This window comes from Pseudorasbora parva, chromosome 8 (genome assembly GCF_024679245.1).
Source record: "Pseudorasbora parva isolate DD20220531a chromosome 8, ASM2467924v1, whole genome shotgun sequence".
NCBI lineage: Eukaryota > Metazoa > Chordata > Actinopteri > Cypriniformes > Gobionidae > Pseudorasbora > Pseudorasbora parva.
The window spans coordinates 8,720,733-8,748,157 of NC_090179.1; the positions used below are offsets into that span (position 1 = coordinate 8,720,733).

A 27,425-nucleotide genomic window follows, 5' to 3' on the forward strand; every position below is an offset into this window, starting at 1 on the left:
TGGCATGCCTTATCCACCCCTGGCAGTGTCCAGCTGTGATATCTTGGCATTGCAACATTGCATCCATAAAAATGACATTTGGTCCTCTGGATCTTCCATCTCCAGGCTGAGAAAATCTCCTTAATGGTGTTGAGAAATGGGGAGTAAGAGGCAATGAAAATTGACATCCTCCTCGGATGGGCTTCAAACCAGTCGGTGATTGCACAGGAATGGTGGGATGCCACATTGTCCCATGTGATCACATATTGGTAAGTGGTCAAGTAGCTGCTCTCAAAACAATTAACACAGGAAACTAACACTCTCATGTTGCCAAAACAGTTCAGTATTCACTGTATAATCAAGCTCTGCAGTTTCTATTACAGTTTTTCTCAGTCGCTTTGGTACATTTCTCAGATCAGAATTGAAATTCTCAAAACTACCTGTTCAATTCTCACATCATTGTGTCACTTGTGCACATCAAAAAAGCAGTTTCTCATTTATTTGAACAAGTTGCAAATGCTTTGGTACATCCATGCAAATGATTATGTACAATTCTCTGATGTTTCTTTAAACATAAGTTGCTTATGTCATGTTGATCAAAATGTATTAATTGGGTCTCTGTTGAATAGTCACCCCCACAACATTTAGGCACAAGTTCATAGCATAAGTCTTTACATGCAAAATGGTTGAACAAGTTTTTATCAAGCATATTTCTACATTTTCTATATTTCCATTAGACTTTTTTCTAAATCTGTCCTGAATTGGTAAATTGCTCCCAGGTGAATCTTGACTTTCTCTAACGAAGGTGCTTCACATGAAACATCAACTAGGAGGTATATATATCTACAGCACCGCATGTACAGTTTTTCCTATGTTCACATTTCTTCTTTAGGGTTTTTTTGTGTGTGTGTGTGTGTGTGTGTGTGTGTGTGTGTGTGTGTGTGTGTGTGTGTGTGTGTGTGTGCTATTCAGTGCTGTATTTTCATTTTTGTATCTCAATGACATGTTCTGTCAATAAAATACAGTACAAACAGTAAGAATGTAAATTTGAATATTTTCCATTGTCTTGCAATTACACTCACACATACACTAAGATGTAACTTACAATTGACAATAATTGTCATCAAAACTTTAGCCATAGTTTCCATCAGAACATCCCTCCAGAGTAAACTGTTATATTGACAACATGACTAAACAATTTGACTGTCTTATCTGTACACAATGACACAAGGACTTGTCATTCTGATGGCACTGACATGTTCATTGACACAGATATTTACTTTTGAGAGATGAACTAAGGATTTTGAGTAAGAGAGTGGCTTTGGCAGGTTATCCTTGGTGTTTTTGTACAAGTTGTTTTGAGAAATGCACTTACTGTTTTGCAAATTGTGAGTTTGATTTGAGAAATGCACCAAAGCGACTGAGAAAAACTGTAATGCATTTAGGAAAAGTAAATACTAACATCAAAACCACATGTGTGTTCTCTGTTGATTTAATAACTGTAGAGGACAATCTCCTTAGGGAAAACTGCATGCATTGCTGTAGGAATTACAGTGCAGTCTTCCTAAAACCTCTGGACGTTCCTGTCTGTTGGGCCACAAATTCTCATCCCCATCATAACAGAAATCTTTAGAAAAAAGTCTACTGGAAATGTATAGAAATATGCTTGACATATTTTGACAACTTGTTAAACCATTTTGCATGTAAAGACTTAACTATGAACTAATGCCTAAATGTTGTTTTTCATTGTTTTGAACAAAATTGCAAATGCCACAGTCATGTACAGGTGCAACTGTCTACTGTTTCCTACATTATCAATTGCTTGTCTCATGCTTATCAAAATGTATTATACTTCTTTTCATTGCATAGTCGGTAACACTTTACATTAAGGTTCCCTTTGATAAAGGTGTTTGTTAATGACTAATAATGCATTTACAAATGCATTATAAATAATTGATAAGCAGTTATAACTGCATGAATAAAAAGGGTTAGTTTTAGTTTAGTTATCTTACACAAATAACCACTCAGGTGCTCCTTCGGACGTTTCTGTCACGTGCAGGTAACTTAACTGTAACTAAAGTGTGGATAGTAAGATGCTCAAGTTACAGTTGCATCATGACATCAAAATAATTATTGATTGTGTATTTATATGTTAATGTTCAAGTTGTGTTTACTGATACAATGCTTCAACAATAAAAAAATCTTTAAAAAAAATTCTGTGTGGGCATTCATAACACAATTCACATATCTTCAGTTTGCATTAAGGTTCACTTTCCCAGGTTATTAATGTTTATAACTCATGAATATATGGTTCACATGTGTTCACTTTGCATTAACGTTTACTTTTATGGGTTATTCATGTTTGTAACTCATTAATAAATGGTTCACAGGTGCACTCTAAGGTTCACTTTCACAGGTTATTAATGTTTGTGACTCGACCCTCTCTGAACTCGGCCTCAACTTGGACTCGACCCTCTCTGAATTTGGTCTCAACTCAGACTCGACCCTCTCTGAACTCGGCCTCGACTCAGACTCGACCGTCTCTGAACTCGGCCTCGACTCAGACTCGACCCTCTCTGAATTCGGACTTGACCCTCTCTGAATTCGGACTCGACCCTTTCTGAACTCGGCCTCGACTCAGACTCGACCCTCTCTGAATTCGGACTCGACCCTTTCTGAACTCGATCTCGACTCAGACTCGACCCTCTCTGAATTCGGTTTCGACCCTCTCTGAACTCTGTCTCGACTCGGACTCGACCCTCTCTGAACTCGATCTCGACTTGGACTGGACCCTCTCTGAACTCGTCCTCGACTCTGACTCGACCCTCCCTGAATTCGGACTCGACCCTCTCTGAACTCGGCTTTGACTCACACTCGACCCTCTCTGAATTCGGACTCGATCCTCTCTGAACTCTGTCTCGACTCGGACTCGACCCTCTCTGAACTCGATCTTGACTTGGACTCGACTCTCTCTGAACTCGGCCTCGACTCAGACTCGACCCTCCCTGAATTCGGACTCGACTCTCTCTCAACTCGGCCTCGACTCAGACTCGACCCTCTCTGAATTCGGACTCGACCCTCTCTGAACTCTAACTCGACTCGGACTCGACCCTCTCTGAACTCTGTCTCGACTCTGACTCGACCCTCTCTGAACTCGATCGTGAATTGGACTCGACCCTCTCTGAACTTGGTCTTGACTCAGACTCGACCCTCTCTGAATTTGGACTCGACCCTCTCTGAACTCGGTCTCGACTCGGACTCGACCCTCTCTGAATTCGGACTCAACCCTCTCTGAATTCGGACTCGACCCTCTCTGAACTCGGTCTCGACTCGGACTCGATCCTCTCTGAACTCGGCTTTGACTCACACTCGACCCTCTCTGAATTCGGACTCGACCCTCTCTGAACTCTGTCTCGACTCGGACTCGACCCTCTCTGAACTCGATCTTGACTTGGACTCGACCCTATCTGAACTCCGCCTCGACTCAGACTCGACCCTCCCTGAATTCGGACTCGACTCTCTCTCAACTCGGCCTCGACTCAGACTCGACCCTCTCTGAATTCGGACTCGACCCTCTCTGAACTCTAACTCGACTCGGACTCGACCCTCTCTAAACTCTGTCTCGACTCTGACTCGACCCTCTCTGAACTCGATCTTGAATTGGACTCGACCCTCTCTGAACATGGTCTTGACTCAGACTCGACCCCTCTCTGAATTCGGACTCGACCCTCTCTGAACTCGGTCTCGACTCGGACTCGACCCTCTCTGAATTCGGACTCAACCCTCTCTGAACTCGGTCTCGACTCGGACTCGACCCTCTCTGAATTCGGACTCGACCCTCTCTGAACTAGGCCTCGACTCAGACTCGACCCTCTCTGAATTTGGACTCGACCCTCTCTGAACTCGGTCTCGACTCGGATTCGACCCTCTCTGAACTTGGCCTCAACTCAGACTCGACCCTCTCTGAACTCGGCCTCGACTCAGACTCGACCCTCTCTGAATTCGGACTCGACCCTCTCTGAACTCGGCCTCGACTCAGACTCGACCCTCTCTGAATTCGGACTCGACCCTCTCTGAACTCGGTCTCGACTCGGATTCGACCCTCTCTGAACTCTGTCTCGACTCGGACTCGACCCTCCCTGAACTTGGTCTCGACTCGGACTCGACCCTCTCTGAACTCGATCTCGACCTGGACTCGACCATCTCTGAACTCGACCTTAACTCAGACTCGACCCTCTCTGAACTCTGTCTCGACTCGGACTCGACCCTCTCTGAACTCGATCTCGACCTGGACTCGACCCTCTCTGAACTCGGTCTCGACCCTCTCTGAACTCGGTCTCGACTCGGACTTGACCCTCTCTGAACTCGGCCTCGACTCTGACTCGACCCTCTCTGAACTCGATCTCGACTCGGACTCGACCCTCTCTGAACTCGGTCTTGACCCTCTCTGAACACTGTCTCAACTCAGACTCGACCCTCTCTGAACTCGATCTCGACCTGGACTCGACCCTCTCTGAACTCGATCTCGACCTGGACTCGACCCTCTCTGAACTCGGTCTCGACCCTCTCTGAACTCGGTCTCGACTAGGACTCGACCCTCTCTGAACTCTGTCTCGACTCGGACTCGACCCTCTCTGAACTCGATCTCGACCTGGACTAGACCCTCTCTGAACTCGGTCTTGACCCTCTCTGAACTCGGTCTCGACTCGGACTTGACCCTCTCTGAACTCGGCCTCGACTCTGACTCGACCCTCTCTGAACTCGATCTCGACTCGGACTCGACCCTCTCTGAACTCGGTCTTGACCCTCTCTGAACACTGTCTCAACTCAGACTCGACCCTCTCTGAACTCGATCTCGACCTGGACTCGACCCTCTCTGAAATCGGACTCGAACCTCTCTGAACTCGGTCTTGACCCTCTCTGAACATTGTCTCAACTCAGACTCGACCCTCTCTGAACTCGATCTCGACCTGGACTTGACCCTCTCTGAACTCGGTCTCGACCCTCTCTGAACTCGGTCTCGACTCGGACTTGACCCTCTCTGAACTCAGCCTCGACTCAGACTCGACCCTCTCTGAACTCGATCTCGACTCGGACTCGACCCTCTCTGAACTCGGTCTCGACCCTTTCTGAACTCTGTCTTGACTCGGACTCGACCCTCTCTGAACTCGATCTCGACTCGGACTCGACCCTCTCTGAACCTCGGACTCGACCCTCTCTGAACTCGGCCTCGACTCAGACTCGACCCTCTCTGGATTCGGACTCGACCCTCTCTGAACTTGGCCTCGACTCGGATTCGACCCTCTCTGAACTCGGTCTCGACTCGGACTCGACCCTCTCTGAACTCTGTCTCGACTCGGACTCGACCCTCTCTGAACTCGATCTCGACCTGGACTAGACCCTCTCTGAACTCGATCTTGACCCTCTCTGAACTCGGTCTCGACTCGGACTCGACCCTCTCTGAACTCGATCTCGACCTGGACTAGACCCTCTCTGAACTCGATCTTGACCCTCTCTGAACTCGGTCTCGACTCGGACTTGACCCTCTCTGAACTCGGCCTCGACTCTGACTCGACCCTCTCTGAACTCGATCTCGACTCGGACTCGACCCTCTCTGAACTCGGTCTTGACCCTCTCTGAACACTGTCTCAACTCAGACTCGACCCTCTCTGAACTCGATCTCGACCTGGACTCGACCCTCTCTGAACTCGGACTCGACCCTCTCTGAACTCGGTCTCGACTCGGACTCGACCCTCTCTGAACTCAGCCTCGACTCAGACTCGACCCTCTCTGAACTCGATCTCGACTCGGACTCGACCCTCTCTGAACTCGGTCTCGACCCTTTCTGAACTCTGTCTCGACTCGGACTCGATCCTCTCTGAACTCGATCTCGACTCGGACTCGACCCTCTCTGAACTCGGTCTTGACCCTCTCTGAACACTGTCTCAACTCAGACTCGACCCTCTCTGAACTCGATCTCGACCTGGACTCGACCCTCTCTGAACTCGGACTCGACCCTCTCTGAACTCGGTCTTGACCCTCTCTGAACATTGTCTCAACTCAGACTCGACCCTCTCTGAACTCGATCTCGACCTGGACTCGACCCTCTCTGAACTCGGTCTCGACCCTCTCTGAACTCGGTCTCGACTCGGACTCGACCCTCTCTGAACTCAGCCTCGACTCAGACTCGACCCTCTCTGAACTCGATCTCGACTCGGACTCGACCCTCTCTGAACTCGGTCTCGACCCTTTCTGAACTCTGTCTCGACTCGGACTCGACCCTCTCTGAACTCGATCTCGACTCGGACTCGACCCTCTCTGAACTCGGCCTCGACTCAGACTCGACCCTCTCTGAACTCTTCCTCGACTCAGACCCGACCCTCTCTGAATTCGGACTCGACCCTCTCTGAACTCGGCCTCGACTCAGACTCGACCCTCTCTGGATTCGGACTCGACCCTCTCTGAACTTGGCCTCGACTCGGATTCGACCTTCTCTGAACTCGGCCTCGACTCAGACTCGGCCCTCTCTGAACTCGGCCTCGACTCAGACTCGACCCTCTCTGAATTTGGACTCGACCCTCTCTGAACTCGGCCTCGACTCAGACTCGAACCTCTCTGAATTCGGACTCAACCCTCTCTGAACTCGGCCTCGACTCAAACTCGACCCTCTCTGAATTTGGACTCGACCCTCTCTGAACTCGGCCTCGACTCAGACTCGACCCTCTCTGAATTCGGACTCAACCCTCTCTGAACTCTATCTCTGAACTCGGTCTCGACTCGGACTCGACCCTCTCTGAACTCGGCCTCGACTCAGACTCGACCCTCTCTGAATTCGGACTCGACCCTCTCTGAACTCGGCCTCGACTTGGACTCGACCCTCTCTGAACTCAGCCTCGACTCGGACTCGACCCTCTCTGAACTTGGTCTCGACTCGGACTTGACCCTCTCTGAACTCGGCCTCGACTCGGACTCGACCCTCTCTGAATTCGGACTCGACCCTCTCTGAACTCGTCCTCGACTCGGACTCGACCCTCTCTGAACTTGGTCTCAACTCGGAATGAGCTGGTCTCAACTACAACACTGATTGGCAATAAAGAAAGACTAACTGCCAGCACACATACACATTCAAACGTGCTTGCCTAAACATGCATAATACGCATGTGCATCCCGTCACCCTTTTCACAGATTCTCGTTTTTTCAAGTTTAGACTAATATGATAACGGTATAGTTTCAAAACTTTTACTTTGAAACCTAATTTTGTTCTCAGACCACCAAAACCCTGTTTTCGTTTAAATGAATGGCCAGAACGCTTTAAAAGTTGTCTGTTTTCAGTTGAAAATTGAACTTGAAAACTAAGTTAATAACTAATGATTATTTACAATGGAAATTAATCAATGAATCAAAACTTGCTTTAGCTGAACAATAACTTTCTTCTAGAGCTGATGTACAGCCAAAACCTTTGTTGCATTAATTTCCTATTATCACTGTAAAGCTGCTTTGAAGCAATCTGTATTGTGAAAAGCACTGCATAAATGAAGGTGACGACTTGACTAGAACTGGTTTGAAAAAAATCTGTATTTTATAAAGTACTCTAAAGGTGACCTGACGTGTCTTATTTGTTTATACATAAAATGCTTATATATTTGTCAGGGCCATAGCCTTGCTGACAGAGCTCATACATATAGTGCACTATCGATTCCTGGCTTGCGGTCTTGATCTGACTTCCCTACTGCTTCTGTTATTTTCTGTCAATATCAATGTACATTAATAATATCGTTATGCAATGTATGAAAAATGTAACTGTGCTAAAACCAAACGTACGGTATGAATGCCTGATTATTACTACTAAGATCTTGCTGGATTATGTGTCTTTCTCCTGAGGACAAAGAGATGAATTGTCCGTTCTCAAAGAGCAGTGATTCAGCAGATCTCAAGGTTATCTGGAGAAGATATTTGAGACACTATAGGGCTTTCATTTTAATGTGGGACAAAAATGTATACTTTTATAATGCCAAGGTATGCAGGTGATGAAAGAACAACCAAAAAACAAAAAAAGAAAGAAAGAAACCTGGACCATAATTACTGGGGCAAGTAAGCAAGAAAGAAATATGTTATTATATGTTATGTCTTATATATAATCATTATGTCTGTGGAAAGTCCCCATAAACAATGAAAACCCAACATGAGTGTGTGTGTGTGTGTGTGTGTGTGTGTGTGTGTGTGTGTGTGTGTGTGTGTGTGTGTGTGTACTTGTCTACCTATCTAACAGGGGACCTTGGCGTCGTTACACACTCACCAACAGGGGACCTCTGAGCCAAGAGGGGACATTTTTCAAGTCCCCTGTTGGTCATGCATTAAATCATGTGAAAATGAAGTAAAACACTAAAGAAATGCTCTGGTGATTTTTTTAATGTTTGACCAAGTAGGGACCTACAGGTGTGTGTGTTTAAATCATGTTAAAATCAAGAAACAACACTCTGGTGAATTTTTAAAAATTTTGACCAAGAGGGGACCTAAGAGTGTGTGAGTGTTTAAGGCCATGCTCAGCAGCTCCCCTGTAGGCTGGAGCAGGAACTGTAATAGCCCTTAAACACACGTCGTTCACACACACACACACACTCCTCTATTGTTTGAATGGCCTGCTGTCCTCTGACTCTAGAGCTGCTGTTTAACAGGCTGCTTACTAAAGGAACAAACATCATATAGATTATATCTCTTTACTAAATACCCTGACTAGTTTCAAACTTTGCATTACATTAAAATTAAAAACTACAGGATCCAAGAAAAAACGATTAAAAAATCTAAACAACCAGGATGTAATTAGAAATACATCTGCCATCAAAATGTGTGTGTCTTCAGTTTCTACAAATAAATATAGTAAATACCATCCATCATGGCCGTGGACAGATATATATATATATATATATATATATATATATATATATATATATATATATATATATATATATATATATATATATATATATATAAAACATTTTAATGAGAGTAGCCTATATTTACTGAAAAATAATGCATTATTTTATTTATCAAAAAAAAAAAAAAAAAAAAAGGTACGGTAAATGGGAAAAACTTTGCATCTAAAGTTCTTTTAAACAAGTGTTAACATAGACATTATTAAAAAAAAATGTATGTTAGCCAAGTATTTGTAAAAATAATGTGTGACTTTTGGCCCATATAAAAGGCCCATCGTATCACCTTATACATTTATGAGTTTTTTAAACTAACCACTTTTGATTTATTTATGATTTACAAAATGATTCAGGGTCCCCTGTTAGATAGTAAATCATGACGCCTGTGTGTTTGCTGTGACATTTCTTATCATCACAAACACACTGCAAAGATTTAGAGATTTAGATTTTTTACCGCAATACCTGAGTTTAAAGGGTTAAATCAAGCAGAAATAGCTCTCTAATGTATTAATTGCAGGTCATTATTGAATAGTGATTACGTTAAACACACACTGACTCAGGTCCCCTGTTAGATAGTAAATCACGACGCCTGTGTGTTTGCTGTGACATTTCTTATCATCACAAACACACTGTAAAGATTTAGAGTTTTTACAGCAATACCTGAGTTTAAAGGGTTAAATCAAGCAGAAATAGCTCTCTAATGTATTAATTGCAGGTCATTATTGAATAGTGATTATGTTACACACACACTGACTCAGGTCCCCTGTTAGATAGTAAATCACGACGCCTGTGTGTTTGCTGTGACATTTCTTGCTGTCATAAACACAGTGCAAAGATTTAGAGTTTTTACAGCAATACCTGAGTTTAAAGGGTTAAATCAAGCAGAAATAGCTCTCTAATGTATTAATTGCAGGTCATTATTGAATAGTGATTATGTTACACACACACTGACTCAGGTCCCCTGTTAGATAGTAAATCACGACGCCTGTGTGTTTGCTGTGACATTTCTTGCTGTCATAAACACAGTGCAAAGATTTAGAGTTTTTACAGCAATACCTGAGTTTGAAGGGTTAAATCAAGCAGAAATAGCTCTCTAATGTATTAAATGCAGGTCATTATTGAATAGTGATTACGTTACACACACTGACTCAGGTCCCCTGTTAGATAGTAAATCACGAAGCCTGTGTGTTTGCTGTGACCTTTCTTGCTGTCATAAACACACTGCAAAGATTTAGAGTTTTTACAGCAATACCTGAGTTTGAAGGGTTAAATCAAGCAGAGATAGTTCTCTAATGTATTAATTGCAGGTCATTATTGAATAGTGATTATGTTACACACACACTCACTCAGGTCCCCTGTTAGATAGTAAATCACGACGCCTGTGTGTTTGCTGTGACATTTCTTGCTGTCATAAACACACTGCAAAGATTTAGAGTTTTTACCGCAATACCTGAGTTTAAAGGGTTAAATCAAGCAGAAATAGCTCTCTAATGTATTAAATGCAGGTCATTATTGAATAGTGATTACATTACACACACACACTGACTCAGGTCCCCTGTTAGATAGTAAATCATGACGCCTGTGTGTTTCTCTCCTCAACCCCCACAACCCCCCACTCACAATTTACATTTCAATAAGGGAAGACTTGAAAAACCAGTTTGTGAACCACAGGCCAATAGAGCTCAAACTACCAATGTGGCAGAACCCTTCTCAAATAAACTAGAGAAGATGCTGGGATTTGACCTGCCAAATTAAACTAAATTACAGTTTTTACAATCGCTAGGACACATTTCTCAATACTTTGGTCATTTTCAAAACTTGTTCTCCAAACTAACAAAACACTTAATTCATGTCTCAAATCAAGTGCCAATGATCCACAGTTTAGCTTGCACAGACTGAAGTTGTGATCACTCTGTGAAGAGTTTTGAAAAAGTGACCAACATTTGTTTGACAAATTTGAGAGTGCCAGAGACTAACTAAGGAGAATATTCTGAGCACAATGTGTGATGTTATTGAGATCTTTTATGAAACTTTTTAGAGGTGATAAAAGTGAGATTTCCAGAGTATCTAGCTGAAGAGAAATGTCTGAGCACAGCGTGCGATACTGTTGAGATCCCTTCTGAAACTTTAGAGGAGACACACATGAGCAATCCAGTCTCTCTAGCCAAGGAGACAAATCAGAGCACAGTGTGTGATGTTGTTGAGATCTCTTATGAAACTTTAGAGAAGATAAACATGAGAGAATGTCATTTTTTGTCTCAGGATAAACATGTGAGAAGCAGGAGACTTATTGAGACCTTATGTCTCAATTTGATGTTCACTCGATCTCATTTCTGTCAAGGAGAAAGATGTGAGTTGAGAAGGAGATCTCAGGTTTGATTTTCCTTTCCTCTAGGTTGGCCTTTGGTTCACAAACTGGGTTTTCAAGTCTTCCCTTATTTATTATTATCAAAATGTAAATTGTAGTTCACCTACAAATGAAAAATAGCCCATGATTTACTCACCCTCAAGTCATCCCAAGTGTATATGACATTCTTTTTTCAAATGAATAAAATCTGAGTTATTTAAATTTATATTTAAAAAGTCCTGGCTCTTCCCAGCTTTATAATGCCAGTGCCTTGTCGGTCCATAAAAGTGCATCTAACCATCATATAACTGATCCACACAGCTCTGGGGGTTAATAAAGGCCTTCTGAAGCGGTGCATTTGTGTAATAAAAATATCCACACTGTAAAATATTATTTCGAAAAAAAGTTACCTGGTTGCCTTAAAATTTTGAGTTCATACAATGAACATTTTTTGAGATTTGACAACCTTTATTAAAATATTCTTAAAAGATTTTTAAGCATATTGGGTAATTGTGTGTGATTTATTTCTTATGATGCAGTGAAACATGCCAAATAGTGCTATTTTCATGATTTATCAAATTTGTATGTGGTTCAGATACAAAAATAGTTTGAGTTTCTATTTATTATACAAATTTCCTTCATTGTATCAACTCAAATTTTTAATTTCAATAAACTCAAAATTTTAAGGCAACCAGGTTACTTACTTTTTTAAGTTAAACCAACAAAAAACAACCTTTTTTTTTACAGTGCATATTTAAATATTTATAGACTAAAATACTAGCTTTCGGTTTACAGTGCTACACGAATCAACTTGCTCTTAAAGGACAACTCCGGTGAGAAATGACCCTAGGGGTAATGAACAGATGGTTACCGAGTAGATCGTTCTCTGGGATGCGGTTTCATGAAAATCAAATGTAAAGAGTTTAATCTCTAAATACAGATTAGCTTATAATGTTTGTCTATGGGGCATGGAATAAGTGAAATTAAATCGCTAGCTAATACGACTAACAAGGCTCAAAATAGCCTCACACTAACACGGCAGCATGATGAGGGTCCCTACATGCAAACCGCAGCATTGAGAACTTGTTAGAGTACAAACAGTTTAATAAGAAGATACTTTATAAAGACAGTCCATTATGCGTTCACGGACAGCAGCCATCTTGGAAAACAGTCTCGATGACTAGAGCCACGAACGTTGTGCTAAGTGAGCTGGTCGATAGGAATTAAGTTTGTGAAATCTAATTACATGGAGTTTTTTTTTTTCTCTCTCTCTACTGCGTTCAGTGCTTTCTTCCGGAAACAACGGCCCATATGAGATTCCAAGTCACAGTTCATCACTTAGCACAGCGTTCGTCGCTCAAATCTGTTTTTAGAGATAAAACTCTTTACACTTGATTTTCATGAAAACGCATCCCACAGAAGATCTACTCGGTAACCACCATCTGTTAATTACTCTGAGGGTCATTTCTCACCGGAGTTGTACTTTAAAGAGTAACCCTTCTTCACCCATGAATCCTTGACGTATGTGCACTGACAAACGCAGAAGAGAGAAGATAGAGCTAAACAAAACTTAGCGTCAGGGGTTACTCTTTTCATAATAACACTAAAACACAATTTCTTTCAATAAAAATAGTTAGCTTAGTCTATAAAGTTTAAAATATGGACATTGTTCTTACACAAACGTGTCACTTTGCTTCAGAAGGCTCTTCATTACTCACGTGCTATATGGGTGAACACCTGAAGCACACGCCCCAAAAGCTGTATCTCTGACAGTCCACGAATGCTAAACTGAGCTCTCTTTCAGGACTTCTTACTCTTAAGTGGACAAATTAATACAAAATTATTTAAAAAAATAGGAAGTATCCCAGTAAACATAGTTGCTAATGTTAGGTTCAGTTAAGTGAACATACACTTTGAGAAAAAAAACCCACTTTTTTTTTTTTTTTTTTTACAGTGAGGACAGTGTTATATTACAACTACTGACAGGCCATCCCAAAAAGCACTGTTTATTTCATGTGTATCATATCTTTTGTATTTATTTGTGCTTTCACTTGTAATGTGTTTGGGCTAGTGGTTTAGATGTGTTCTTGAAATTGGAATAGAGAATAGTGTGTGTGTTGAGTTTGCTCCTCAACCCCCCACCAGTAATTTACATTTCAATGCATGAAGACTCTCACAGGTGAGACAAAGAACCTCACTACTGTTACCTGTGTCCTAGACCAAATACACTGCCAAAAATAAATTGAAATTACATGATGAAATGAAATTACAATCGCTAGGACACATTTACCAATCTTTAGGAGAACTGAGTGAGGAGTTTATACATTTGCTAACCAACTTTCAGCTTCACAGCAGTTAATTTTACTTTTACAAATCAACTCATTCTTACAGAGCACGGCACAGGTTTACATCAAAACTAACATCAGGAACATTATACAATTAAAATGACTTTACAAAACTAGAATGACACTCTCTGCTGCTTATAATTCACTGCATACTTACATTACAGTACAACATTATTCCTAAGTTTCCTCTTTTGAATGGATGGTAATGGTCTAACACTTGTGATGGTGTTCAGTTTCATCAAAGTTGCTTTGATAGTGTTTGATTTTTTTAGCAGGATAAATTGCATTACAATATTACTGTATACATGTTGTAAATTGCTGTCTCATTCAGTTTTGTATTATGTTATTGTTTTGTCCATAAGTTTAACACTTTTGAAAACAGCATGTAAGGATGTGCGAATTGGCCTGTAGAACAAAGATTTGATTGTGTTTGTGTCAAAGTGAGAAAAGATTTCAGGTAAATTGAAAGATGTTGCCATTGAATGCGTTTGTGCTAAAGCAATGTTGATCCACAGTTAAGCTATGATATAAAATTTCCTTTTATGAAACATTTCTCAATAATAACTTTAATAGTCCCTTTTTCAAAACTCTTCACACAGCAATCACAACTCCAGTCTGTGCGAGCTAAACTGTGGATCATTGGCACTTGATTTGAGACATGAATTAAGTGTTTTGTTGGTTTTTGTGGATGTTGAATGTGAAATAACTGCTGTGAAGCAGAAAGTTGGTTTGTAGAACTGTGTGAAGGATTTTGAAAATGACCAAAGTATTGAGAAATGTGTCCTAGCGATTGTAAAAACTGTAATTTAGTTTAATTTGGCAGGTCAAATCCCAGCATCTTCTCTAGTTTATTTGAGAAGGGTTCTGCCACATTGGTAGTTTGAGCTCTATTGGCCTGTGGTTCACAAACTGGTTTTTCAAGTCTTCCCTTATTGAAATGTAAATTGTGAGTGGGGGGTTGTGGGGGTTGAGGAGAGAAACACACAGGCGTCGTGATTTACTATCTAACAGGGGACCTGAGTCAGTGTGTGTGTGTAACGTAATCACTATTCAATAATGACCTGCATTTAATACATTAGAGAGCTATTTCTGCTTGATTTAACCCTTTAAACTCAGGTATTGCTGTAAAAACTCTAAATCTTTGCAGTGTGTTTGTGATGATAAGAAATGTCACAGCAAACACACAGGCGTCGTGATTTACTATCTAACAGGGGACCTGAGTCAGTGTGTGTGTAACGTAATCACTATTCAATAATGACCTGCAATTAATACATTAGAGAGCTATTTCTGCTTGATTTAACCCTTTAAACTCAGGTATTGCTGTAAAAACTCTAAATCTTTAAAGTGTGTTTGTGATGATAAGAAATGTCACAGCAAACACACAGGCGTCGTGATTTACTATCTAACAGGGGACCTGAGTCAGTGTGTGTGTGTAACGTAATCACTATTCAATAATGACCTGCATTTAATACATTAGAGAGCTATTTCTGCTTGATTTAACCCTTTAAACTCAGGTATTGCTGTAAAAACTCTAAATCTTTGCAGTGTGTTTGTGATGATAAGAAATGTCACAGCAAACACACAGGCGTCGTGATTTACTATCTAACAGGGGACCTGAGTCAGTGTGTGTGTAACGTAATCACTATTCAATAATGACCTGCAATTAATACATTAGAGAGCTATTTCTGCTTGATTTAACCCTTTAAACTCAGGTATTGCTGTAAAAACTCTAAATCTTTAAAGTGTGTTTGTGATGATAAGAAATGTCACAGCAAACACACAGGCGTCGTGATTTACTATCTAACAGGGGACCTGAGTCAGTGTGTGTGTAACGTAATCACTATTCAATAATGACCTGCAATTAATACATTAGAGAGCTATTTCTGCTTGATTTAACCCTTTAAACTCAGTTATTGCTGTAAAAACTCTAAATCTTTGCAGTGTGTTTGTGATGATAAGAAATGTCACAGCAAACACACAGGCGTCGTGATTTACTATCTAACAGGGGACCTGAGTCAGTGTGTGTGTAACATAATCACTATTCAATAATGACCTGCAATTAATACATTAGAGAGCTATTTCTGCTTGATTTAACCCTTTAAACTCAGTTATTGCTGTAAAAACTCTAAATCTTTACAGTGTGTTTGTGATGATAAGAAATGTCACAGCAAACACACAGGCGTCGTGATTTACTATCTAACAGGGGACCTGAGTCAGTGTGTGTGTAACGTAATCACTATTCAATAATGACCTGCAATTAATACATTAGAGAGCTATTTCTGCTTGATTTAACCCTTTAAACTCAGTTATTGCTGTAAAAACTCTAAATCTTTACAGTGTGTTTGTGATGATAAGAAATGTCACAGCAAACACACAGGCGTCGTGATTTACTATCTAACAGGGGACCTTATAACCCTAAAGAACAATTTCTGCTTGTCCAGTCCTTGATTTATTTTATTTTTGTAATTGGTGCAAGAAATAAAATCTCACTCTTAAAATCTCAAGAAAAAATGATTTGGGGGGGGGGGGGTTTTAGAGAGTAGAAACTATATTTGAATAGGCAGCTAATACAATCAGGCACAAATGTAAATGCATTGGTGTACCTGACAATAATCTTAAATGAGAGATGTGGACTGATCATATACTGTAATTATGAAGACACAACAGAGAATGAATTTCTTAAAGAAATGACTTTCCTGTAATGTATTAGGTGTTATGTCTAAGGTATATTGTGTTTGTGTGTGTGTGCCTATTGTGATACCAGATGCCTGTGTAAACAAGTTAACTTATTTTAATGTGTTGACTAACATACTAAAGCACAAGAAGACTTGTGGACTAACTAAGTGTAGTGTGTTACTTGATGTTACATCTTGTAACTTTATTGCAACTGTGTAATAAATATATTTAAAAATAAGCTTCAAAATAAATGGCATTAAAGTATATTTTAGGTTACAAATAAATACTTCTCAGTACATTCAAAAGAACACAGTTATTATAAAAAGACATATTATTACTCGACACATTATATAGTCTGTACGAAGCTTAACTGCATTTAATATAATTTAAAAAACAATGTTATTTATTTGTAAAGACATGTAATGGTGGAGATGGCATATATATATATATATAATGAAGACAGACTTGACTGCCAGCTCACTTCACATTCACACACACACATGCACAGCTCCATTAGAGTCTATGGAGGTCCCCTGTTGGATAGGTAGACATCGTTCAGGTCCCCTCTTGGCATGTTTTTAAAAAAATAAAAAAATTCTCATTTGAAGTTATATTGTGAATAAGGACCTTAAAAGAAAATTTTGTATGTCATTTTTGTTTCTTCAAAATGACTAGAAACACAGGTCCCCTCTTGGATAGTGTAGAGTGATAGTCCCCTCTTGGTAATATAGACGTGTATGTGTGTGTGTGTGTGTGTGTGTGTGTGTGTGTGTGTGTGTGTGTGTGTGTGTGTGTGTGTGTGTGTGTGTGTGTGTGGTTTAAAGTTTATTTGTAATAAACAACATAATATTTTTGAGTAATGGCTTCAACTGAATGCAGCAAATACTTTTTTCACAAATGACAGGCATGCTCCATGCTGCTATTCTTCTATTTTTCCTTTCATTAAAGACAAAAGTATTACATAGCAGGATAAAAATAAGTAACAATCCAGAAATCAAGTATTTGTTACAAATGCTGTTACAAGAAAAGTGCTTAAAAAAAAAAGCCCCAGTCACTCTTGTACCACACAAAACATGACTCCACCTTCCATCTTCTCTTAGCGGTATAAAGAAGGTAGAAACTTTATCTCTCCCTCTCTCTCCCTCTCTCTCTCCCTTTCTCTCTTTCGCCATTTCTACATTTAAGCTAGTCTTCAAGTCTGAGGACGGCTCTAATATCAGGGCTAATTTTCAAAGCTTAGTCCTGGATACTGAGCGCCACAATCTGTGAAACTTCACAGAGCAGCAAAGCACAATGGCTTCAGCCGGCCTGGAGATCCTGGGGATGATCCTGACAGTGGCGGGGTGGCTCGGTGCGATGGTTGCCTGCTGTTTGCCCATGTGGAGAGTAGCGGCGTACATAGGCCAGAACATCGTCATCACACAGATTGTGTGGGAAGGTTTGTGGATGAGCTGCGTGGTGCAAAGCACAGGACAGATGCACTGCCGAGTGTACGACTCCATGCTGGGGCTTCCGGATGAGCTGCAGGCTGGCCGTGCGCTCACCGTGGTTAGTAATCTGCTCGGTGTGGTGGGCATGGCTCTGGCCGTGGCTGGGGCAAAGTGCACCAACTGCACATCAGATGCAGAAAGCAAGCCACGGATCATGATAGCATCTGGAGGAACGTTTATTACATGTGGGCTGCTGCTGCTAGTGGCCATCTGTTGGACAGCTAACGGCATCGTGCTGGATTTCCACAACCCGCTTCTGGAGGAGACGCAAAAAAGGGAGTTTGGGAACTCGCTGTACTTCGGATGGGGTGCCTCCTGCCTGCTGATCCTAGGTGGAGCCATTTTGTCTTGTTCCTGCTCCTCAAAAGCACAGAACAATGCTGCGCCGGCAAGAGTGGACTACTCAGGGGTCAAATCCATCTCTGCGAATGGATATGACAGGAGAGACTATGTTTGAGGGGTCTGAATCTTTGCACATGAAGGGACTTTGAGAGAAAAGTCAACAAGTCTGCTAAATGACGGCAACAAGCATTCAAATGTCAACAACAAATTAACAAATGATACTGAGTCTTGAATACCAGTATGGCAGATATACAATTTGTATTATTGTTTTGTTTTCACTTGAATGTATTAATTAATGTTGCAAGAACTAATTTTGTAATTTTGTCTTTTGATCCAGACGCTAATAGGTGAATAATCAGTAGAATAGATGCTTTTCCATTCAGACTGCAAGATTAATTAAAGGACAAGATTTCATTGAGACAGACATTGATCTGTTTATCAAAAAGTATTTTGCTAATTTTGCTAAATTGGATTACAGACTAAAGTGTACATCTGAAAGTAAAGAATTTGGTAACACATATGGGGGACAATTCTCACTTTAAACTAGTTGCTCATTAGCTTGAATATTGGCTGTTCATTAGTACTTATAAAGCACATATTAATGCTTTATTCTGCATGACCTTACTCTACATCCTTTAATCCTACCCAATACATAAACATAACAACTACCTTACTAACTATTAATTAGCAGTGAAATAATGAATATGTGCTCCCCATACTGTGTTCCCCATACCATTCATGTGTTACCATGATTTTTTTTTTTTAAACAAAAAACTTCAATACATGTTGTTTTTGACTTTTTTAGTTTTACCCCTCAAAGTCTATCAATTTCTTTAAATCATGGAAGAACTATAGTATCAAAGTACTTGGAAAACTAAGAAACTAGAGCAAAGCAAAGCATGCTATGAAAAGAGTGCACTTTATAATCATTTGAAATCAATCCTACTCTTAAAGGTCTACTACAATTAGAAATTATACTCTCTACGTCGGCCCAGTTGTGAATGGAGACAATGCACTGGTTGTTCTAGTAAATCTCTAAACCTCTTTGTGCCTGATTCTTTATTCAGGAGAGCGTAACTGAGACCGCTATGGAAAGATAAAAGCACCTGCCTTATTGCTCAGAGGATGCCTAGATAATTACTCTTTCTCAAAGTGTTCAGTAATTAGGAAAATATGTAAAGCCTGGGTGAGTTATTATGCTAGCCTTCTTTTGTAGCTCATTAAATATTATCTTTCGAGGTACTGTAATGTTATTTTGTGAACTGCTCAAGATGAAATATTGATGATATAAAACAAATGTCTGAATTAATTATTGTTTCATGCAACAACATCAATTTTAGCGCACATTTGATGCAATAGAATTGATTTGTAATTTTGCACACAGAAAAGATGGCCACATGTTCCTTAGTAACACGCTCCAAAGTAAACACCCACTGCAAAGGTTAACGCGAGGTCACAAGACTTAGCATGCCTACGCATGACTGATTAGAGTGTGAGTGTGTGTTAAATATGTGTGTGAGAGAGAGTTGAATTATGCCTATTTGTGATGCTGTTTAGATTAGATTGACCCTGTTATTGTGTGGCCTTGAGGAACGCTGGACTGCTGATAGCGGATAAAGACATGCTCTCATGCATCACTGAACCTGTGTCTCTGTTGACTCACGCTGGACTTTATTGCTCCTTCTCAAGTTAAACCTGATGAATCAGTTCCCTAATAAGTTGATTTATCAATCACACGAACCTCTACTCATAGTATCCAAACACAATGAAGAAAGCTTATGATTGAGATATGCTTTAGATATTTCAAGCACGCATTTTTAATCTTATGCCACTGGAATTTTTGTTCAAACGTGTGGTCTTGTCGGTTATCCTTTAACCAGTCCCCGCTGGGCTTTTGTTATCTATCCCCCATTTGGTCTCAGAGTGGGAAATACCAGATGAAGAGAGCTAAATCATTAAGCAAACTTGTTTCCAAGCCAAGGTTAAGCTCACTCAAAAACCAACAAAGTTTAGCCAATCCCCCGAGACACTTTTTTTTTTTTCAGAATAACTCCACCTTCCTCATCGTTGTCATTATAAAGCCTTCCTTGTGCCGAGAGCCTTTCCTTAGCGAATGAAACTTGTGAGTTTATATCGCAGCACTTTCTCCCAGCCTAAGTGATCAGAATGGCAGCTCTGGGGTTAGAGATACTAGGGGTCACCCTGGCTGTATTAGGTTGGATTGTGGGCATTGTGTCTTGTGCTTTACCCATGTGGAGGGTCACCGCTTTCATCGGGGTGAACATTGTAACAGCGCAGACTATATGGGAAGGAATCTGGATGAGTTGTGTGGTGCAAAGCACTGGCCAGATGCAGTGCAAAGTCTACGACTCCATGCTGGCTCTCAGCTCAGATCTTCAGGCAGCCCGGGCGCTGTGTGTGATTGCCATTTTGATGGGAGTACTGGCTCTCTTGCTCTCTATTTCGGGGGCCAAATGTACAAAATGCCTAGAAGAGGAGCGTGCCAAAGCCAGGGTTATGATCGCCGCTGGAGTCACTTTCATCTGCGCCGCGGTCCTGCATTTGATCCCTGTGTGTTGGTCTGCTCACAGTATCATCAGAGCCTTCTACAGCCCTGTGATCATTGAGGCACAAAAAAGGGAGATAGGTGCATCTCTTTACCTGGGATGGGCATCTAGTGCCCTTCTGCTCCTTGGCGGGGGCATTCTCTGCTGCAGCTGTCCCCCGCAGGAAGAGAATAGGTACGGTCCACCTAGCAGGATGGTTTACTCCGTCGCACGTTCTGTACCGCCCAGTGGCTTTGACAAAAGAGATTACGTGTGAACTAACATACTTTTTTTGAACAGAAAATATGATGCACAAGACAATGTGCGTTTCTGTACAGTGAGTTCTGTTGTTTTGCCATTCAAATGTATTTCCTAATATGCCGTGCTCTCTTTTGCTACCCAGTTTATTCAACCAGTTTTGGAAGAATTGCAAGTATTACATTAGTACTATGAGCACATCTGTATGTTCATAACCATGTGTATATTGATAATGTGTGTTAATTACTAATAATTAAAAATTCTCTTTAGTGTTTCAATATTTTGCAAACAGTTCAGTACGTGTTTACATGATTTATGAGTTCATGTTCTATTAAGACTTTTATTATATTAAGTGTGCTACTGGTGTCTGCTGCAGGGTATTTTTTAACCATAAAAAAACATAAAAATAGTTGTTAAAAATACAAATACATTTGTATCTATATTTAATGTTTTTTTTTTAATGCACTGAACTAACTTACTGTGCCATCTTTGTTGAGTTGTCTAGTATGAAAAACAATGAACAACAGCCAGAAGAACCTTTCATAGCCTCAGTAATGAGGTGATGAGTTGAATCGGCTTTCACTACCTTGTTATTCACCTGTTCATCTTGGATATCTTGTTGAGTCCCAGACAATGGGGCTGTTTCAGGGATAAAGATGAGGCACTGGGTCATGGAATGTACCAAAAACATAGTAGTATCTCTTTGTGCTTTGTACATGTAAGAATGGCCCTTTGAGAACATCCATGCAGCTAAAAGTTCAATGATTATCATTAGTCTACAGTTGAGTAGTATGCAATCCATAAAGCATAAGACATAACTTCTGTTGACATGTAGTGACCACTATATCAGGCATGCCTTTACACTTCTTAAAGCACATTTTATCGCCTATCCCCCACCATATTGGGTGTCAGACATTTTGTAGTGATGTTTTATTCCCTATATTGTTCACTCTTTTACACCCAGAATTCACTCTGGTTTATGGTGTAGAACCAATATAGACTTGCCAGAGCACTGCTTATAATCCAATGCGAAGTTAATATATATATATATATATATATATATATATATATATATATATATATATATATATATATATATATATATATATATATATATATATTCCTCTTTATTTCACAGTGACAGTCTTTGACTTGAAAACTGGATATTGTATCATTATTTCTCTTGAATAATTTACTGAGGTAATATATTATTGTTGTTTTGTGGATGGTGTAAATATTCAGTTATAACCTGTAGGTAACACATTTGACTAATTATTGAATCATGTTATATCACTTTGTGTGTTTCATGGTCTGATGTTCTCTGATGAAATGCTACACTTCTTGGAAAAGACTGTTTCAAGATACTAACATAATAAATGAAATGGTATATTCATATGCGTTGTTTTCTAATTAACGTTTCCTATATTCACTATTATCAAACATTTAGAGTCCTATCTGGTGCACAATAATTATGTCAACATCTAAAAAATATGCAAAAATTAAAAGACTGATGCTCCTTTTGGCATTCTTCAAATTAAATATTGGACTATATAGCGTTTACTATATAAGGAATATTGAATGAGGGAGCAAGCTATTGTCAAGATGTTTAGAGGTTGTTAAAACACGTAGGTAGATTTCCTGGAATTGTCATCAGTTTGCGAAAATCGAAATAACAAACAAACAAACAAACAAACAAACAAACAAATCATATACAGTGAGTTCCATTTTCTGTGGACTAAAATGCTTTGTTAATGAGAGATGTCTAAAAGGAGAATGACCAGATAGGTTAAAGCAGGAAAGAAGCTGTTGGCCTTATTTACGGACATCGCTGGAGAATCAGAGGAAGCTGGTAAATGTGTAATGCTTCCTTCCTGTATGAGTTAATGTCTAGAAATGTTTAAAAAAAAAAAAAAAAAAACTCATCAGATCCAGAGGGTGAGATGGGGTCTCATCCCGTGGCAAGTGATCAATGTGCTTCTCACATCTGCAAATGCTAAGCCATATCGCAAACGTGGTTGGATTTTTTTTTTAACCTTTTTTTGCTCACTGAATCCTCATGTACATACGCTCTACACTGTAAAAAAACACATCTAAATTTTTTAAGTTGGCCAAATTGAATTCCTGTGATTTAAATTGCATCGATTCACAGAATTTCAATTTGGCCAACTGAAAAATGTATTAATTCACAGAATTTCAGTTCGGCCAACTGAAAAATTTAGATGTGATCAGTCACTAGAAAATTTTCAATTAGAGCAATTTTTTTTTTTTTTTTTACAGTGTATACATCAAGTGAACATCACAAACATTTACAATGTGTAATTTTATATGAAGTACATCCTAATTCACTCTGTTCTTTTCCCTTTTCCGTAACTCTGTGATGTTTATCATGTGCCAGAAATCTTGCCTTGTTGAATCCATGCCAAGAAAAGATAAATCAGGCTGATACCCAGTATCAAAAATATGTGTCTAATAAAGTGCCCATTGAGTGTAGGCCATCTATCTCAGTAACACCAGTACACTGCCTCAAGAATGTGAGGAATGGGGGAATATTTTCCAAACTATTTATCATAGTTTCGTGTTTGGAATATGCTTGGATACTCTTGAAAAACATTATCATGTTCTCCTTTAAAATGAACCCAAATGAGAAGAAACAGAAAGAGGTCATGCAGCTATAGGGAATTCATGTTACTTTTGTTTAACAAAATGTAATCCATTTAACACAGCTGTGAATGTATTTTAGTGTTACCTGGCAGCATAATCCAAAACCTAGCTCTGTATTGGTTTAACACCTTTAAAATATTCTGCAATTATACAGATCACAGAAAACATCAGTGCAGACCTAACAGTTCTACATATATATAGCTATAGTCTAATGTAGGGTTATTCAAAGCTCCAACCCTAATCAAACTCTCCTAAACATGCTAATCAATGTCTTCAGGATCATTAGAAAATCACAGGTGGGTGTGTTTGTTCAGGGTTGGAGCTAAACTCTGCAGTGCATTGGCCCTCCAGGGCAAGCTTTGAATAGGCCTGGTCTAATATTGGGCAGTGGCTCAGTGTTTCATGTAGGTTGTCTACAAACCGGAAGGTTGGTTCCACCTGACCAAGTGTCGAGGTGTCCATGAGCAAGACACCCAGCCCCAACTGCTCCCGACGAGCTGGATGGAGCCTTGCATTGCAGACACCGCCGTCGGTGTAAGAATGGGTGAATGTGAGGCAATATGTAAAGCGCCTTGGTTGGCCATAGGGTCTGTTGAAAGCACTTTATAAATGAAGTCCATTTACCATAATATATACATTTCAAGGAGCTAGCGTAGGCGTGATATGGGCTTGAGGTTTGGGCCTTGTGTTTGAAACCAGCTCATGCAGATGTGAGTCTGTGAGTGAGATGCCATGCCTCTTAATGTTAAAACCTTTCTGATGCCTTTGGCCTATTGCAAATAAATAAAATAAAATAAAAAGTACCTTCATTAGGGAAAATAAATGTGTATTTTTTCAGAATTGGAATTTTTTTTATTCACATTATACACTCACAAACCCCAGTATACATTGCGGTGATACTGAGGCTGGGTAGCATCCACGGAAATGGTTACATTATAGATTTTCCATAGCATATGCCCCCTAAATTTGATCTTATGATCATCTCTCAAATGTGCGTGTGTGTGATTCATAGAATGAACGTACCCACAGAAAACCATCATGCGACTCTCTTTCCAATGTCTTTAAATCGCAGCTAAATTGTAAAAAACATATAAAACAGCACCAGTCATTGTCCAATTTCTTTAATATACAATAGCTAGCTGCAAGAATTGCTAAGATTTCCAAACTGTGTACATCTGCTCAGACCCTGACGTTGCACTAAGCACTTTTTCTTGTCAAAGACAGTTTTTATAAATATAGTGTTGGCATGGATTTTAGTGTATGCACACTCGAAGATTCATCTGTGCATACATGCGGTGAAATGAGTCCCCTGAACTCACTGTCACTGTCGCGGTAAAATTGATGCAAAAGACCACTTGAAATCGTATTTGAGCATCCAGAGGGTCCAGACATGAGAAGTATCTGTAAAAATCTGATTGGAGTTGAATTTCAGTCCACCTCCAAATTAGTTAGATATTTGGGATATGCAAAAAAATCTGATTTTTGCTGATCGTCTAAACAGCCAACAAGTCGACACCAATATGACAAAGATTGCTAAATTAAGGCTGTCAAGCCTAATAAAAGCAGACTGCCAGTGGATTATGGGTGTTGAAGTTTTCCTTTTTGGCAAAAGCCAAAACCTTTTCTCTATTTTTTTCTAGTCAAACACTGATTTCAAGGTTTAATCAAAAGGTTTTATTGAAAGCCCATTTTGCCATTGGTGAATTACCCTTTTAAGGAGCTTAACTTGTAAAACATGCAGCATGGCCATTCTGTGCAGAGGCGATCCAGCTGAAGTGTATGCCTTGCAGGCCAGTTGGAGGTGAAACATTGTTTAGTCTGTTTGGCATTGATTTATGTAGACGAAGACCTAACCACCACACAGTAATTTAATTCTAAAAAGTAAGTAATTCACCATATGGAATTATCTGCCGAAGATTACATTTCAGAGACTGGGTATTTAAGTGTGGCGTTTTACTGCACTGAAAGTCCAACAAACTTGTGTTGTTTGCAGAAGTATACAACACAAAATAAAGGTTTATATGTGTATTTTAAAGTTTACTAAAATGTTGAGTGGGTAATTTCTGTAGTCTGGCCATATTCAAATTCTTGTCTAGTGTGAAACTACTGTGCCATGAGACTATCTAAAGTAAGTATATATTTATTTTTTATGTATAAATATACAGGTATTGTCTATTAAATGTATATTTATTTTTTTAAAATGTTTAATTAAAAATGTTTAATTAATTCAATTAATTTTCTATTTATTTACTTATTTATTTTCTATTTTATTAAATAGAAATCTAAAAATCTATAACACATTAAAGATGTCAACATTATAAATTAATGAACATATGTGAACGCTGCCATCTGAACCCTGGTGCGCACCAAACAAGCAGACAGAGACCGCTAAAAACATGGGTCTCGGTCTGCTTCCAAACCAACTCGGGTGCAGTTCGATTGATATATGAACGCAACACGGACCAAAGATATGTAAACGAACCAAAAACAGGACATAATGTCACAAGATGCGATGCTACAAGTCAGCTGATTTGACGACGTGGAAAGATTGATTGGTGTAGTTCAAGTTTAAGTTCAAGTTCATTTATTTAATTAGCACATTTAAACAGCCGCTAGACAGACCAAAGTGCTTTACAGAGCAAGCATCTAAAAATAAAAGCAGCAAAACATACCTAAGAACATAGAGAACAACTAAGCTAAGATTAAGTATAGAATCAAGAAGCAAATGTAAAATAATAAGAACAGTCTAAGAATAGAGAATACAAGAATAGATAAGTTTTGACCAGAGACTTAAAAACAGAGAGGTTGGGAGCAGTTCTGATCTCCAGAGGCATGGTGTTTAGAGAGATAAACCGGTGCTAGGTTGTGTAAAGATTTGAAGACGAAGAGAAGAATTTTGAAATCTATTCTCTGCCGGACTGGTAACCAATGTAAAGATCTGAGGATGGGAGAGATATGATCATATTTGCGACAATTATGGATGAGTCTGGCCGTCACATTTTGGACTAATTGAAGATGGGAGATTTGAGAATCTGATATACCGCAATATAGTGAGTTGCAATAATCCAGTCGACACGTGATGAAAGCATGAACCGCCATTTCCAAAGTTATAGGAGTGAGAAAGCCTTTGATTTTAGATAGTAAGCGAAGTTGGTAGAAACCAGATGAGAATACAGATGATATGTGTTTATCAAACTTTAAAGACTGGTCAACAAGAACACCTAAGTTCCGCACTCCTGTAGATTTAAAGGGAGATAGGTGTAAACTTGGTGTGTCCAAAACGAGTGCAAATGTGGAGCAACGAGGAGGTCATTTGGTCTGAAGAGCATGTTTCAAAAATGCTAGAAAGAACACACAAAAAGCATACCTGTTTCTTCTCAACGAAGGACCTTTAGTGTTGTCCATTAGTTGGTACAGATGACAGAACTGCTGTCTCTTTTGCAGCAGATCTTCGTTTCTGCACAACGGAGAAAATCCTGGTGCTGTTTTGAATGTTTTGAACATTTTATAAGCTCTTTGTGAGTTCTCAGCAGGTAAAAATATGAACACGCATAAAAGCATGATAAAATGCTGGATTGTGTTTAATCCAGCACACAGCGTTGTTTTGAATGTTCGGTAAGCAAGCTCCGTCGCAAAATATACGTCATAAAAGCCGACAAATCAGGTTGTGACCGAATCCCTATGTCTTTGGGTCGGTATCTGTAGGTTTGCTGTTAAAAATGCCAGTGTGAACGCTAAGCAGACCAGGACATGTTTTGTTTTTGTTTTTTAGGCCGGACCAAACAAACCGAACTACTAAGTGTGAACTAAATCATGGGGTAATTTTCATTTTAAAGTGAATATCCTTAAAT

The 27,425-nt window shown here is 39.8% G+C and overlaps 1 protein-coding gene across 1 annotated transcript; it reads left to right on the forward strand.

The window, feature by feature from the left end:
• The first annotated feature begins 17,570 nt into the window (after positions 1-17,570).
• Positions 17,571-21,191, forward strand: LOC137084451 (uncharacterized). The gene is made up of 3 exons (XM_067450722.1): positions 17,571-18,218; positions 18,447-18,456; positions 20,268-21,191. Exons 1-3 carry the CDS (start codon positions 17,571-17,573, stop codon positions 20,930-20,932), a joined length of 1,323 nt encoding a protein of 440 aa, XP_067306823.1. The 3' UTR covers positions 20,933-21,191.
• The last annotated feature ends 6,234 nt before the right edge of the window (positions 21,192-27,425 follow it).

What these genes read in the sequence shown, in the direction of transcription:
- LOC137084451 (XM_067450722.1), top strand. Translation starts at nt 17,571, where the DNA reads ATGGCTTCAGCCGGCCTGGAGATCCTGGGGATGATCCTGACAGTGGCG.